The sequence below is a fragment of the Purpureocillium lilacinum genome, assembly GCF_023168085.1.
Source record: "Purpureocillium lilacinum CBS 284.36 DNA, scaffold_6, whole genome shotgun sequence".
In the NCBI taxonomy this organism is placed as follows: domain Eukaryota; kingdom Fungi; phylum Ascomycota; class Sordariomycetes; order Hypocreales; family Ophiocordycipitaceae; genus Purpureocillium; species Purpureocillium lilacinum.
In genome coordinates, this window is record NW_027072116.1 from 2064268 (window position 1) to 2079393 (window position 15126).

General features: G+C 60.6%; 3 protein-coding genes across 3 annotated transcripts; all 3 read left to right on the forward strand.

Moving 5' to 3' along the window:
- Positions 1-848: 848 nt before the first annotated feature.
- On the forward strand, positions 849-1989 carry PLICBS_008527 (allantoicase; the record flags this gene model as incomplete). Its single annotated transcript, XM_018323943.2, has 2 exons — positions 849-951; positions 1019-1989. 2 exons carry the CDS (start codon positions 849-851, stop codon positions 1987-1989), a joined length of 1074 nt encoding a protein of 357 aa, XP_018177122.1.
- Positions 1990-2862: 873 nt separating this feature from the next.
- On the forward strand, positions 2863-5517 carry PLICBS_008528 (uncharacterized protein; the record flags this gene model as incomplete). Its single annotated transcript, XM_018323942.2, has 4 exons — positions 2863-3007; positions 3094-3473; positions 3532-3933; positions 3985-5517. The coding sequence occupies 4 exons, from the start codon at positions 2863-2865 to the stop codon at positions 5515-5517; spliced, it is 2460 nt and encodes an 819-aa protein (XP_018177121.2).
- A 5510-nt stretch (positions 5518-11027) lies between these two features.
- On the forward strand, positions 11028-14065 carry PLICBS_008529 (uncharacterized protein; the record flags this gene model as incomplete). Its single annotated transcript, XM_065601404.1, has 3 exons — positions 11028-12427; positions 12509-13622; positions 13688-14065. The coding sequence occupies 3 exons, from the start codon at positions 11028-11030 to the stop codon at positions 14063-14065; spliced, it is 2892 nt and encodes a 963-aa protein (XP_065457476.1).
- Between the last annotated feature and the right edge of the window lie 1061 nt (positions 14066-15126).

Genomic DNA, 15126 nt, shown 5'->3' on the forward strand with positions numbered 1-15126 from the left:
GCCGGCCGGTGATTGATTCCACACGTCTTGTGCCGTTGCGTCGGCCTTTCGAGTGTCACCAACTGTTTACACGGCTCCCTCGAGGAGCCCATGAGTTGCCCCAACCCAAGTGATATCTGGCACACTTAATGGCGGCAATGAGATGTTCGAGTGCCAAGCGCAAACTGACGCAACAACGACACAGACCCCCACGCGAGCTCCAGCACAGCAACCACGGCATCAATGTCCCCCGGGGCCGGGCGGCCGCAGACACGGCTCCGATTCTCTCCGGTGCAGGGTAGCCGCCCCGAACATGGCCCAGGTCCGCGGGCGGGCCTTGAGCGGGGGCCACTGGCCGCCGCCGAGGCCGTGGGCTGCGGCGGTGGGGGCGGGGCTCCCCCTCCACCCCTGGGGCCCCTCTGGAATAGGTAAGAGAGGGGGCGACAGCGAGGACCCAGGCTGGACATCACATGCGGCGCGGGGCAGCGACCAAACTATAAGGTGATGGAAAGATAAACCATAAGGTGATGATAAGGTAATGGGTTCGCCCCGGCGCGACCCTCCCCAGGCCGTCCAGGCGGCAACCGCAGCCCCGGCCGGGTCATGCGTCGACGCTTTTGCTCGTCCTGCCCCATCGCCGCCCAACTTGGCGCCCGTGGAACGCGGCTTTGAGCGGGCGCCGGCCGAGAGGCCGCGTCGGAAGTGGCCGATGGGCACCGGCTTCAAAAAGGGCGGGCCTCCCGTCCGTTGAACCTTTTCACGACAACCTCATACCATCCATTCGCTCGACTCAGAAAGCAGAGACGCAGACGCCTGACACCTGTCCAATACAACCACACCTCCACAAAGCCTGCCAAACACCCGCCAAAATGCCTTCCATCGCCGACGAGTTCGACTACAAGCTTGACCATGTCAAGACGACGTCGGTCAGCTCCGGCGACATTGACAAGACGTTCCGCTCAAGTTGCATTGGTGAGTTCGGCCTGCTCCCAAACCGAGTTGTGTCTACCCCCAACGTACTAACAGAGACGGCACGTAGACCTCGTCTCGGCCGCACTTGGCGGTAAGGTCCTCGCCTTCTCAGACCAGTGGTTCGCCGAGGCGGCCAACCTGCTGACACCCACTGCCCCCATCCACCAGCCCGGCAAGATGGTCTTCACAGGCGCCTGGTTTGACGGCTGGGAGACGCGCCGCCACAACGCCGACTTCGACTGGGTCGTCATCCGCCTGGGCGTCGCCTCGGGCACCGTCGAGGGCATCGAGATCGACACGGCCTTCTTCACCGGCAACTACGCCCCCGCCGTCTCCGTCGAGGGCTGCTTCAGCGCCAACGACGACGAGGTCGTCTCGTGGCAGGGCGGCCGCGGCAAGTGGGAGACCATCCTCGGCGTCGAGGAGTGCGGACCCTCGCAGCGCTTCGGCTGGAAGCTCGACAGCCCCTCGGGCAAGCAGTACACCCACGTCCGCCTCAACATGTACCCGGACGGCGGCATCGCCCGCTTCCGCCTCTTCGGCCACGCCGTCCCCGTCTTCCCCGACGACAAGGACGCCGTCTTCGACCTCGCCGCCGCCCAGAACGGCGGCGTCGCCGTCTCCTGCAGCGACCAGCACTTCGGCACAAAGGACAACCTCCTGCTGCCCGGCCGCGGCAAGGACATGGGCGACGGCTGGGAGACGAAGCGCACCCGCGGCAAGGACCACGTCGACTGGGCCATCATCAAGCTCGGTGCCCCCGGCTACGTCCACAAGTTTGTCGCTGACACGGCCCACTACAGGGGCAACTTTCCGCAAAAGGTGGCCATCCAGGCCCTGTCATGGAAGGGCCAGGGCGAGCCCGGCGACAAGGACGCCGCCTGGCAGGAGGTCGTCGCCCCGACCAAGATGGGGCCCGACGCCGAGCACGAGCTGGCCTGCGCCTCCGACAAGACTGCCTTTACGCACGTCAAGCTCATCATGATTCCCGACGGCGGCGTCAAGCGGCTGCGGGCCTTTGGGAGGCGGGCCGTTTAAGGGGAGGGGTGAGTTGCACTCCTCGCTGCCCTGCCCTGCGTGACGACTGTACGCGACGCCTGTATGCTGTGACAAGTACATTATACACTCTAGCAAGAAAATTGAATGAAGCGATGAGATAGATGAAATGACAAAAAAAAAATTAACCAAAAGAACTAAATCATGGTGCCAAAGTGACGGGGTTGAAAATGCTTCTTGTTTGTGGCGAGGAAGAGTCATCTTAAAATCGTATAATGCTGGGCGGATGGAGTCCTGCTGCTGGTACCCTGGGAAAGCTTCAAAGCTTCAATTTGGCCAGTGACGACGTCAGCTACTAGGTACCTCTTGTAATAAACGGGAGGCCGCAAGCAGTGCCCGGCCAAGCCCCCAATTCGCGTCCGTTGCTGGCGGTACCTGGCGTTCTGAGACATCCCCCGCGCCACACGGGTACCTTCACCAGCGCAGCCCCGCCAGCTGGCCGAGCTGGGAGCACGGACCAACGTTCTTGCCCGGCGCCACAGCGCAAATGACGACGTCGCTGGTGACTTCCACCATGCGGGGCTCAACGCGTACAGCCCCTGTACCTCCACCTCCGCCACAACACCTTGCCTTACCTTACCTTACCTCGCCTGGCCTTGCCTTGCCTTATGCACATCCACCGCTGGTGGCCCGACCCGCGTGCTTCCTCCTCCCAGAACCACATCCCACGCCCCCGAACGACCGCTCCGTCAACGGCGCTGCCTCCCTCGCGAGAGAGCTAGATGAGTCCGCGGCCCCAGACGGCCCCTTCTTCGCGCTCCCGCACCACAGCGCCTCTGCGGTCTCACCGCAATCAAGGGCAGCCGCGGCTCCCATGATCCCCCAGAGCCTGGCTGTGCCCCTCCTTCCACCATCATGGATATCGGGGACGCGGGCAGCGACAATGGCGAGCACAAGCCCCGCGCCATCCCTACCAACCTTCCCACGTCTCTAGATGACCGGCGGCACGCTCCGGTTGAGGATTATGTGCGCGAGACGGAAATGTACGATGGCTGGCAAGGTCGGTGCCCTCGTCCCCCGAGCTCCCGGCGCCCCGTGGCGGGCGACGCGGCGACGCGCAACTTCCCCGGCTTACTCCCGCTGCAGGTCAATCCCAGTTCCTGACGACGCCCGCCCTGGCGAAGCCGCTCAACTTTGGCAATCTCTCCCTCAACGATGCCGATTACGATCGCGACGTTGCCAAGGGCCCCACCGACAGCGATGCCCGGCTCATGGAGATGCTGCAGGCCCAAGCCGCCGCTCACCAAGCGGGCCAGGGCTACGAGGATGAGCAGGCAGTCGTCGACGACGAGAAGCTGACCGAGGCGGAAAAGAAAGACTTGCTGCACCGGGCGCTGACCATGGCGGCCAGCAACGGCGACGTCCAAAAAGTCAAGAGCCTGCTGACGGGCAGCGCCAAGGAGTTTGTCGACGTCAACGCCCCAGACGAGGACGGCACGCCGCCGCTGATATATGCCAGCTGCTTCGTGAGTCGATTCGAGTCACGCGTCGCGGTGCGCTGGTCATGCTAATCGAAAATCGTAGGGGCACGAGGCCGTGGTTCAGGCCCTGATCGAGGCCGGCGTCGATGTCAATAAGCAGGACCGAAACCAATGGACCGCCCTCATGTGGGCCATGACGAACCGACACAAGGGCATCGCAAAGCTGTTGCTAGACAACAATGCGTCGTCGGATCAAAAGACTTCATCGGGGCGAACGGCGTTTGACTTTGTTCCGCCGGACAGCGAAATGTCGTATTACCTGCACGACAATGGCTACAACATCGGAAACGCAGGCGTGACCGACGACTTTTACAGTCCTGGCTTCTCGCAGGACCGGTTCGAAGAGGAGATGGCGGAGAATGAGATGCGCCGACGGCTGATGATGGAGAGCGCTAGGGACCTCGAGGTCGACCTGGGCAACGTGGGGATGGATGACCAGCCAGAGGTGGGTGTGCGCCGCTCCCGTTCGGCGCAAGTTGCTGACGATCTTTCCAAGCCTGCCGATGAGTTTGAGGAAGAGCAGCAAGAATTTGATTGGAGCCGTTGTCTCCACGATCAAATGTTTGTCTTTCAAGAACACGAACTCGATCGGATACTCGACATCATCATCACCAAGATGACGCCACAAAGGTCGCCGTCACAGAAGCCAGTCCCCGCAAACATGATCTTCCTCAGTGCTCGGTACGCCCATTACCATTCCAGCCCGGAGCTTCTGGAGCGACTGCTCGTCACGGCCATGGACCTCATCAACGAGGTCGTGGAAAGGTGTCAGTGGGACATGACCATATTGGCGTTCTGGATATCCAACGCGACGCTGCTCCTGCATTACCTCAAGAAGGATGCCGGGCTGGTCGAAGCCACGAGCGAGTTCCAAGCACATCTCGCCGAGCTCATCAACGAGATCTTCATCCTGATTGTCCGAGACGCCGAGAGGCGCCTGGACAAGGTGCTCGACGCGGCGATGCTGGATCACGAGACAATACCCGGCTTCGAAGACATCACCTTTCAGAACGAGTGGAAGCTGTTCAAGCGAAAGGCCACTGTCAAGGAGGAGCCCCTCGAGAAGCGCTTCCGGCCGCCCTCGCCGAAGCAGCGAGCGAAGCCAGCCCCGCGGAACGTGACGTCGCTCCTCTCCTCGACGCTGTTCGTCTTGGATCTTTACGACGTCCATTCGGTCATCACCGCACAGATCATCTCACAACTGCTCTACTGGATCGGGGCGGAGCTTTTCAACAGGATCATGTCCAACCGAAAGTACCTCGCACGGACAAAGGCGATGCAGATCCGCATGAACATTTCCATCCTAGAGGACTGGGCTCGGACGAATAACAGACAGGCCGAGCACTACGAAGGAGGAGAAACGAAGTCTTCGGGAGAGAATACGACGGACGCCGCCAGGAGGCACCTGGCACCAGCCATTCAACTCCTCCAGTGGCTGCAATGCTTCTCGTCTCTCGCCGCAGACGACCTCGAGGCGTTGGTGGGAACGCTTCAGCAACTCAAGCGACTGACACCGCAGCAGCTCATCCACGCGGCCACTCACTACCGGCCGGAGGTCGGAGAGAAGGGCCTGCCGAAGAGCGCCATGAAGTACTTGGTGGCCATACAAAAGGAGGCGGCCCTCAAGCGCGAACGGCGCCGGAGCAGAGCGGCGTCACCGCTGCCCAAGACGGGACAGGACAGCACGCCCGCAACGCCTGTCCGGGGCAAGCACAACGGCGGTGCGCTGGACGGTCCCGGCAGCGTGCAGAGCACGCCAAACCCCAACGGCAACGATGCGTCTGACGAGGAAGACGACGATGCGCCGGAGCATCTGCTGCTGGACCCGGCGCTCATGCTGCCTTTCACCTTGCCATCGGTGACGGACATGCTGGTGTCGTACGGGGCCGGCTTTGGGGGGATGAACCGGGAGCGCGAGCGGAAATACATCCCGAGCGTGCCCCCAGAGTTTCTGGAGAAACTGGAAGTCACGGGCGTCCGGAAGGAGCCCATGTTTGCGGAAAAGGATTGGGAGAACGAAGAAGTGTAAGGGAAGGGAGAAGGGCGACGATGGCCGCGCGTCACCAGTGCAAGAGCAGGCGATCGAGACGGCATGCTCGGCGGGCTGGTGGTGCAGGACCTACATCTACCTACTTGTTACGCGACCAACCTCTTGACTTGGGCCGGCCCTTTGGCCTGCCGAACCACGCCATGCCCGCCTTGTGGTTCGTCCATGCGTAGATGCACGGTAGCAAGCGACAATTGAAAATCGGTGAAACATCATCCCGTTGGTCGACGGCATCTACGGAGTACTCGGCGGGCGTGATGCTGATCGGCGGGCTACGATATCACAAAGGTGACCGATCCGCAGATGAGCAGACTGTGCGCTCGCAGGGGACATCGATTGTGAAAAATTTGCAATGCCTCTCATTCTCCTCGTCGGTCGGCGGCGGACTTTGCGCGGTGCCGGCCGCAACATCATCACCATGCCATTTTCTGAGAGCGGACCGGGGTGTCGTCGAGTCAAGCAGGGCCTGGTGAGCGTGATAGGCGCCAGAGGAAACGGCGGAGGGAATAGAAATTTCCCATCATTGTCCAATGGCTAAGCGGCCACCCGGTTTGGACCGAAGAGGCCAGCCAGGCCTCTCGCATGAAAAAAGGTTTCTTCTGCTTCGTCGAGAAGAAAATTTTCTGTTCGGTCCAGTTTAGCGTCCGGTGAAGGGGGCCAGCTGGTGTGACGACGACGAGTGTCATGCACAGTCGAGACGAACGGTGGTGGTCCCCTAGGAGCGCCCGCCCCGGGGCAGGCAAACCCAGGATCAAGGTAGATGGACGCGCGCGCGGGGGGAAAAGAGAACAGGGAATGGCAAATTGATGCTGCCCCCCCCCAAAAAAAAGAGAAAAGAAAAATAAACGTCGATGCGGGAAACCACGGTGCGCGAAAAAGCTGAATCCAGGTCTTTCGGCCGAGGCGCGCGATGGAGGGGGGGGGGGGGGGGGTTCATTCATTCGCCTTGTTTGCTTCTTTATGCGGCGCTGTCGTGGGATGGAGGGACGGGAAGCGGATAGCCAGTGGTAGTCGCTAGGTCGTCACTCGGAGCGTGATGGGCGCGGTGGTGGCACGCGCTTGCAGGCCCTCGCAGATCATGGGAACTACATGGGAATGAATGCTATTTGGTTGGTGTCCGTGAGAAGGTATTGCTGTTGGGCAATATTGCTCGCTTGCGTGCCTGCTTGCCTTTTGCTTTTGTCTTGTGGAATCCGAGCGGCTGGGTCGTCGTCGTCACTCCGTCACTGCGTCACCACTCTCACCAACAACTTACCACCTCACCAGCTAGGTACCTGCTATTACCGGGCTGACGGGGGGTGGGGGGAGAGGGGCAAAGTTGACGGACAGGCCTACCCGCGCCGCCTTCGTTCCCGCACTGCCCCCCCCGGCCGCGAGTGGGAGCATGTCACCGCCGCCGCTCGCCGCAGGGTCCAACACTGACAGAGTGGACAGCAAAGGGAACAAGGGAAATGGGCGTGGTGCGATGTGGCCCCGCAGAAGGGGAGGGGGTCAACGATGGGAAAGCTTGCCCGTGCTTAACTAACACACAAACGTCCGCGTGCGAGAGTGAGTGGCGGAGGGGGGGCGGGAGATTTGGCCGCGGACAAAGTGGGAGAAAAAGAGCCGTGCCTAATATCGTCGTCAGCCGCCGCTATTTGACATCTCTTACGAGTACATACCGCAAAGATAGAAAGATGGTTGGTCTTCCAAGCTGCTGCTGGGTGGTTGCGTCCCGATGGGGTTTGGCTTGGGGGGAAGATCAAGACGCTGCTGCTGCAAGATCAATGTTCCCGGTTCCGCGGGTCCATTGGAGCCAGGGGTCATACGTAGCCTCTTTGCTTCTCTTGCAAGGCTTGTCAGGCACTTTGACTAGTAGTCACCCGCAGTGCCGAGGTAGACAGGCGACGGATGTGTGTACATCTAGTGCTCGCGCATGATTTCCAGCCAGCTAGCTAGACAGCCAGCCAGTCAGCCAGCCAGGGGCGAACATTGGCGACTGTCTTTTCGTTGTTATCAAGATGACTGCACATTTCAGCGAGTGTCTAGGCCTAACTAGGATCGTCGGTGTTGTGCTGCCAGCTCGTGCTCTCCTCCCTGGCCCTGGTACTTGTAAAGAGGCACGGCATCTGAATGAGCCACCCCGGGGAAGTTTCAAGGATCAGGATACGAGCGCGAGCTCGGTACGGGCCAACGGCGAGCATGGCATGTCCTCGTGAACAGGGTAGGCAGCCGACTGCGCGATAGCGTATCCAGCACTTCGTACATGATATGAACCGCTAGTAATAACAGCTTCCTGTGGCGCTCTCCGGTCCGCCGTGCTTTTTGGCCCTCGACCCGCGTGCCAGGGTCGCCAGCGAACCGGTGGAGCCTGGATCGAGAGACCATTTCTCACCTGGTGGCGGTCCGGCTTGGACTCGATGGAGAGGCGGAGCGAACAGACAGGTCTCGGGAGGATGAACAGGCCGACGAGGGGGCGGGCAGGCAAGGCTTGAAGTTACGTATCTCGAGGGTGTGCGCCTCCTGTCGCCTTACCCTCGCGGGCGGCGGCCATTCATGCAGAACGGGGGAGAGGGGGGAAACCTGCAACGAAATGCCGGCAGCAGCAAACTCTACAGAGAGGGGACTGGCTCACCATTGGCCGTTTTGTGCTCCGGAGTTTTGGCACAGGAAATGCACACTACTATTCTTGTACGTACGCAAGTTACGTTGCTCGTACGGCGTTGCGGGTGCCACTTCACAGGAGTCAATAATGGACGGAAGGAAGGAGACCCGAGTTTGCGTCTGTCGTTGTCAAACCTAAATGCTGCGGGCCTGGCAGGCCTCCTCCTCCTCCTCGTCCACTCCACACACAGGCGGTGGATGAGCCGACTGCCGGTGACGGGTCCGGCTTGCTTGCAGGGCCCCCCCAGGGCGAGGCCAACCTGGACGAGAGTAGCCCAGATTAGGTGTTAGTGCGATCGACATGGATGAAGTGGGTGGGTTTTCGTTGGTGGTGGTTGTGGTGAAAGTGGTGGTGGTGGCTCCAGCTGCGATCAGCTGCTGCGGGCGGGCGGTGGTGGTGGTGCTGACGTGCCCTGCTTTTTTTTCCGCCGCTGGTGGCCGTCGCTGCCGCCGCTGCTGCTGGAGACGGTTAGACGGGTACCTTGCAGGCCGTGGCGTCTGCCCGCCACCGCTAGCCGCAACAACCGACCTGCCCTAGCGAACCGAACGTCAACGTCTGGTGATTGTGTGGTGACGGGCGGGCGGTAGCATGTTGGGAGCACCGCCTCCGAACAGCTCGGCGTGGAAAAGACCGAAGGCATTGTCTGCGGCAGCGACGGCGTCTGCGAGAACTCCGTCCACCATTGTCCTCCCTCCGGAAGGGGGGCCGCCGGGCAGAATCATGCGCATGACGTGGCGCCGGGCCACGCTGACGCTGGGCGTCTCGAGGCCGTCTCAGGCCTCGCCGCTGTAGCAGTAGCGGTGGCAGCTGTACCGTACGTAGCAGTAGCAGGTGGGAAGAGCCCACGGTTCCCTTCATGCTGGGGGAGAGGACACGCTGCTCGACACGACACGAGCCAGCGACGACCACCAGCAGCGCCCACCGGCCATATGACCCTTAGTGCAGCTGTACCTTGCCTTAGCACGGCCGCCTGCCTTGCCATGGCGGCTGCGGCATGCTGCAGTCGAGCGATGGCTGCATGAGCTTTTCCTGCCGGCACCGCTCCGCGGCAGAGCGACGTGGGCGAGCCAAAAAAGTTTGAACGGCGGGCAAAGCAACGGGCAAACATCTTCAGCCTCAACCGGCGGGCGCCTCGCCGAGCCAGTAGTGACGCCGCGCCGGGGCCGTGATTCGCCCGCGACGCACGAGATTCGCCGTCTTCGCAAAGAAAAACCTTCTTTTTTTCCTTTGTTCTTTGTCCCTCTCTGCCCTTGGGCGGTGGTGGTGGTGGTGGTAGTGGTGGTATGTATCTCGGTGCTGGCTGGTCCTGCGTCGGGCGCTGGCGCCAGTGGTTCGCTTCCATGCCCGGGGGGCGGGTGCCAGTGATGTGGCGGTTGGTGGGTGGTCCGACTCTTTGCGAGTCGTACGTATGTAGGTGCAACGGGGGGGCGCGGCACCGCTGTGGACGACGCACCCTCCACCTCCTCCACCTCCACCTCCACCTCGCAGCAAATGCACGCTTCCCTCCCATGGAGGCCCGAACGGAGCCCATCGCACCATGCAATCTCGTTATGGCAGCTTGTCAAAAAGCAAGCGGCACGGAAGGACCAAGTACCTGGTAGCATGCAGGTACATTGCCCACCTAGAATGCCAATGTAATACGTACACCTCCCGCCTGCAGCTTGACACGCGCATCGCGCCCCCGTGCGAGTGCGAGTCTAGTACTCGGATGCCCCCATAGTCGGAGGTACCGAGTACCACGGTTTTATACGTCAAACCAGGTGGGCACGGCTCTGTGCTCCGATCTGTAATACCATAAAGGATACCTAGTACTTTATACTTGCAGTACCTGCCATCCTCCGTATTTCATGTCTGGCGGGCAATCAGGCAGGACCTCCCAAGCGAGAGCTGCCAGACGCTCCTTCCCTCGGCTACGCCCTTTCCCGTATAATCGCCTCGCCCTCCCACCAGACCCAGATCAAACGGCGCGCTTCCCCCCTCCCCCGAGTTTCTTTTGTCCAGCTCTTCTTCTTCGCTTCGTCCCGTCGATAGGCGCAGTATCCTTCCTTCTCCCGGGCTCTGGGGAAGTTGCTTGTTGCAACGCGTATTCCAAATTGCGCTGTCTCAAAGCACTCGGTCGGCCTCGAGGTGGTTGTTCTTCACCACTCGCGCAAAGGGCATTGGCCGCCCTTCTCCGCACCCGGTGCACCGTGAACTTCTCATAAAGAAGGCCAATTTCGCACTCGCACGAGCTCGCTCTCCCTTCCGACTGTTCAAGACAACCGGCGGGCGAGACCTTTCCATCTTACGAGTGCAGCTCGCAACGTGGTTTGCGTTGCCCTTGCAGCCCTTCTTTTTTCTTCTCTCTCTCTCTCGCTTCCTAGGTGTGTTCGAGACACCACTTCGTCGCTGCGAGCTGCCGAGCACGCCAACGGGCAGGTGCAGGCAGCGTTGGGCATTACTGCGGCTGCTACTCACGTACAGCTGCCTTGCATGACGTGTTGGCACCGCTTATACAGCGCCATACGGCACCCGATTCAACACACTCGTTCCCCAACGTCTTCGACAAGACCGACTCTCCGCCACGAGACTTGACGATATACTACAGCTCCCCTCCTCGGCTGGCAGTCCCTCGTTCGTCGTTGTAAAAGACACCACGCAGCCATTTCAGACACTCGTTGGGCCGTCTGCGACACCTTCGTGCGGACCCGGTCGGGCCACTTTCCAGTCAGTCTCACCCTGCAGGCGTCTGCACAAACACCACCACAAAGGACCTCGGGTCAAGCCCGTTTGGGCAACAAAGACATACAGCAGGGAGTTTGCACTACAACAGGCGCTTCGAGCCGCAACCAAAAAAAAGCCTCCAAACATGGTATCTCCAAAGTCTTCGTCTGTTCGCTCAAAGAGTCGGACGGGCCTGCCCAGACCATCTTTCCGGGACGACACGGCCCTCGTGGCTCTTCGATACGAGAAGACGAAGCCAGCAGAGCCACCCGTCCTCTTGCCTTCGGTCCGCGGCCCGCGCCGTGCGTCCAGTATTGCCAGCTCGCTGGGATCGACAGTCACGACGCGATCCGCGTCGTCGGCCTCGTCACGATCTTACGGCCCAGTCGTTGTCGTGCCGCCAGGCTACTTGCCTCCCATTGCACCGCCCACGGAGCAGCATCCCGCCCTGAGGACTCCAGTGCCTGCCACCGCACGCGTTCTCGACGAGTGGAAACGAGACTCGGGCCTCGCAGCAACGCCCACGTCAATTACAATCCCAGAGGAGTGCGAAGACGACGGCGCCTCGGACCTGCAGCTCCATACCAAGCTGGAGGCCCATGCGGGTTCAGGTGGCGCGGCAGCTCGAGTACGACACATCGAGGATCGGCTAGTGGTGGTGGAGGGCCGAGCGTTGGACGCTTCACCGTTCGTGAGAGAGACGGTGACCGAGTACGAGCGCGGCGCGGGTGCTGCGACACCGGCGCCCGATGTAAGAGGGTCACCACCCTCACCCCCTTTGACTGCCTCCAACCCTCCTCCACCACTCCCCGCGCGCTCTCGCGATACGATTCGCGTGCAGACGACCTCACCCAAAAAGCTCGTCAAACTGAACAAGGTGTGCTTTTCAGCCGCGCACGACAAGATATTGGGTCGCGAATCTCCGTCCCCGACGAGTCAAATGGCGCCGATGCAGCCACAAGCCTTGCGGGGCTCTGGGACCCCAGCCTCCGCCCACCAGCAGCAGGGGCCACAGCGCCTGCATTCCCCAACCGACGACACGACGCCCAGATCCCTATTCCACAATCCCTTTTCCCCAGACTCCTCGCCGCCACCAGCCCACTCCGACGCCGACTTCTCGCCCTTAGCAATCTCCATACCCACCGAGAGTCTCATCGATGATGACTTCATGGCTGGCATGTCCTTCACGAAGCGCGGTAGCATGATGTTTGCCTCGAGACCCGCGACCGCGGTCGACGGCGCAGCCGACGACAGCCCGACGGACGCGACCACGCCCACCTCGTCCTTGGGCCAGACTCAATCGAGCGAATTGGACACGGTGAGACCCATTTCCGAGGTCAGAACCGCCGACACGATGACGACCGACGCGCCCGCACCTCCTGACATCCGGGTCCTGTCGCCCGACGTCGAGAAGGAGTCTCAAAAGGTGAGGTCGCTCTATGAAACCGGCGACGGCATCAAATGGGAAGACGGCGCAAGACACTCCTTCTGCGAGCGCCTCGAGCCCACGCCCGAGGTACCCGCGGAAGAGGCGGCGAACGAACCGTATGGATTTCCTTTGAATTTACCCGCACCCGTGTGTTTGTTTGACCTCTTTGCTGACGCGCTTCCGCCGCCTCATCACAGGGACCCGTCACGGTTAGGAGGCACAAGCGTTGGAACGTCAACATCTACAAGGTCTTTTTCTCAGCCGCAGCAAGATGGATGTGCGCGTGATTTGGAGCTGGCCGAGGCGCTCGACGACCTGGAGGAGCCGGGAGCCGTTTACGTCGACCGATACGGTTTCATCAGCCCGACGCGGCCGGCATCGAGAATCAGCACCCCAACCGAGCTTAAATCAGCGCAGTTCTCTCCTAGGAGGAGAAACTTGCTCCAGAAGCGGGATCCGATGGGCTTCTCCCTGCAGACCGGAGGCGGTCGCATACCGAGCAGGAAGGTGTCTGCGCGCTCGCTGAACACCCAAAACTCGGAAATGTCGGTCGCCTCGGTGCGCTCGTCACGATCGGTCATTCGCCAAGCAGGCAACCTCCTGCCACACAACCGCAATCGGCGCTGGATGGATGAGGCTGGCGACATGTTGACCGTATCACCCAGCCTGCAGGATGTGGTCGAAGCGGCGCAAGTGGAGAAGATCTCGGAAGCGCTGAAGCGGAAGGAGTGGGAACGGTCGGAGAAGTGGCGCAAAATGGCCAAGGTCTCCAAGAGCGGCGAGCAAGGCCGAGGCACGGAATTTGAATTCGATCTCGAAAACCCCAAGTTGATCGAGAGAACATGGAAGGGCATCCCGGATCGATGGAGGGCCGCCGCCTGGTGGTCCTTTCTCTCCACGGCCGCAAAGCAGACCGAAGGCTCGGCCACTGCCGACGACATTATTGCGCACTTTCACCGCCTGCAGTTCAGGAGTTCTCCCGACGACGTACAGATTGATCTGGACGTTCCTCGGACGATCAGTCGGCACATCATGTTTCAGCGGCGATATCGAGGAGGCCAGCGCCTTCTGTTTCGCGTCCTCCACGCGCTGTCCATCTATTTCCCGGAGACGGGGTATGTTCAAGGCATGGCGTCTCTGGCGGCGACGCTGCTCTGCTATTTCGACGAGGAGCATTGCTTCGTAATGCTGGTGAGGATGTGGCAGCTCCGAGGCTTGGATCAACTCTATCGTCCAGGGTTCGAAGGGTTAATGGCTGCGCTTCGCGAGTTTGAGACAGGTTGGCTCCACAAAGACGTGGCAACCAAGCTGGTGAGTTCCCCTGCCCGAGCATCACTTCTCGTGCGAGGTCCAACGATGGCTGACGAGCGTGGCAGTCCGAGCTTTGCGTGGATAGCACGGCGTACGGAACGCGATGGTACCTGACACTATTCAACCTGTCAATCCCCTTCCCAGCGCAGCTTCGAGTGTGGGACGTATTCCTCCTGCTGGGCACCGGGCCCAAGCCGGGTACCGAGCCAGCGGCTACGGGAACGACAGCAGACGAAAAGCTGCCCCCGCCGGCCACAGGGCTAGACATCCTCCACGCCACGAGCGCTGCTCTCATCCAAGCTCTTCGCGAGGTGCTTCTCGACTCGGATTTCGAAAACGCCATGAAGGCGCTGACATCATGGATACCCATCAAAGATGAGGATCTCCTGATGAAGGTGACCAAGGCGGAATGGAAGACACGACAGAGCAAAAAGAAGACGTAGCAAGCTTGCTTGCCGCTGTGGTCTCTTTAACACATCCGCTTGTACACGACCTACCACGACGAATGCTGCTTCGACTTGTATCAGGACGGCGACGGCGACGGGATGTCTTAATTCTCTGGGCCTACTTTCATTCGGCACCAGAGCCCCTTTACTTTCACTTATCTCTTTTCTTCTGTTTTTTCTCCTTCTTCGACTCTGCAGTCAAACCGATACCCGATTTACGTGCGGACGCAGTCACTCAAAGGGCGCAAGCCTGCCCCGACGCGTAGGGCACTCCCTTTTTCTGGCCATCTGATTAGATGGACAAGCAGGCAGGACTAGATGGATGGATTGGCCGTCCTGCCACTTTGTTTTTTTCCTTCACTTGAGTTGGGCCGGGGCGGTGGATCCTCGAGCCTTTGCGAATACCCCTTTCACAATACAATGATGTTATATTACATGTTTACCTCGATATCCTTACTGTCACAGCCTAATCCCCTTGTTGAGACGCGGCCCCGTGGCCGGGCAAGAGATAGGAATACCAATGTTCAACATATCAAGACGCTTAGCCTACATGGCCCTTTGCAAGCGAGCCTCGTCAGCCCGCGAATGGCGTGTTGGCCGTGACATATCCGACATGGAGTTTACATTGCGATGGAGTTGCCCAGGCTAGTTGCCGCATGTCACGGCGAGAAGTCGCCCGATGAGGGAGGAATCGGAGAAGATTGCCAGAGGAATTATGGACAAGCCGGCCAAGCAGCCGGCGTATGGCACCACCAACCCACCAACCCAGCACGGGGCAATGAAATCAGCAATGGAGCCCGATGGGGTATTGCGGCTCGGCACCGGCGGCGCATACGTACGTACGACGCCCACGCACGCGCGCGTTTACGTGCCGCGCCGGGTGGGCTGGGGTATTGACACGGGTGACGCATGAACCCGCGCCGCTCGGGTAGCAGAAGGAGCAGTTGGGTGCCACCTCCCCCCCCTTGCTGCACTGCACGAGCTTGGGCACGGAACATTTGGCGGGAAAGAGGATGCGGCATGTGGAATGCAAAAGCTCATCGGCGCGCGCGGCAGTG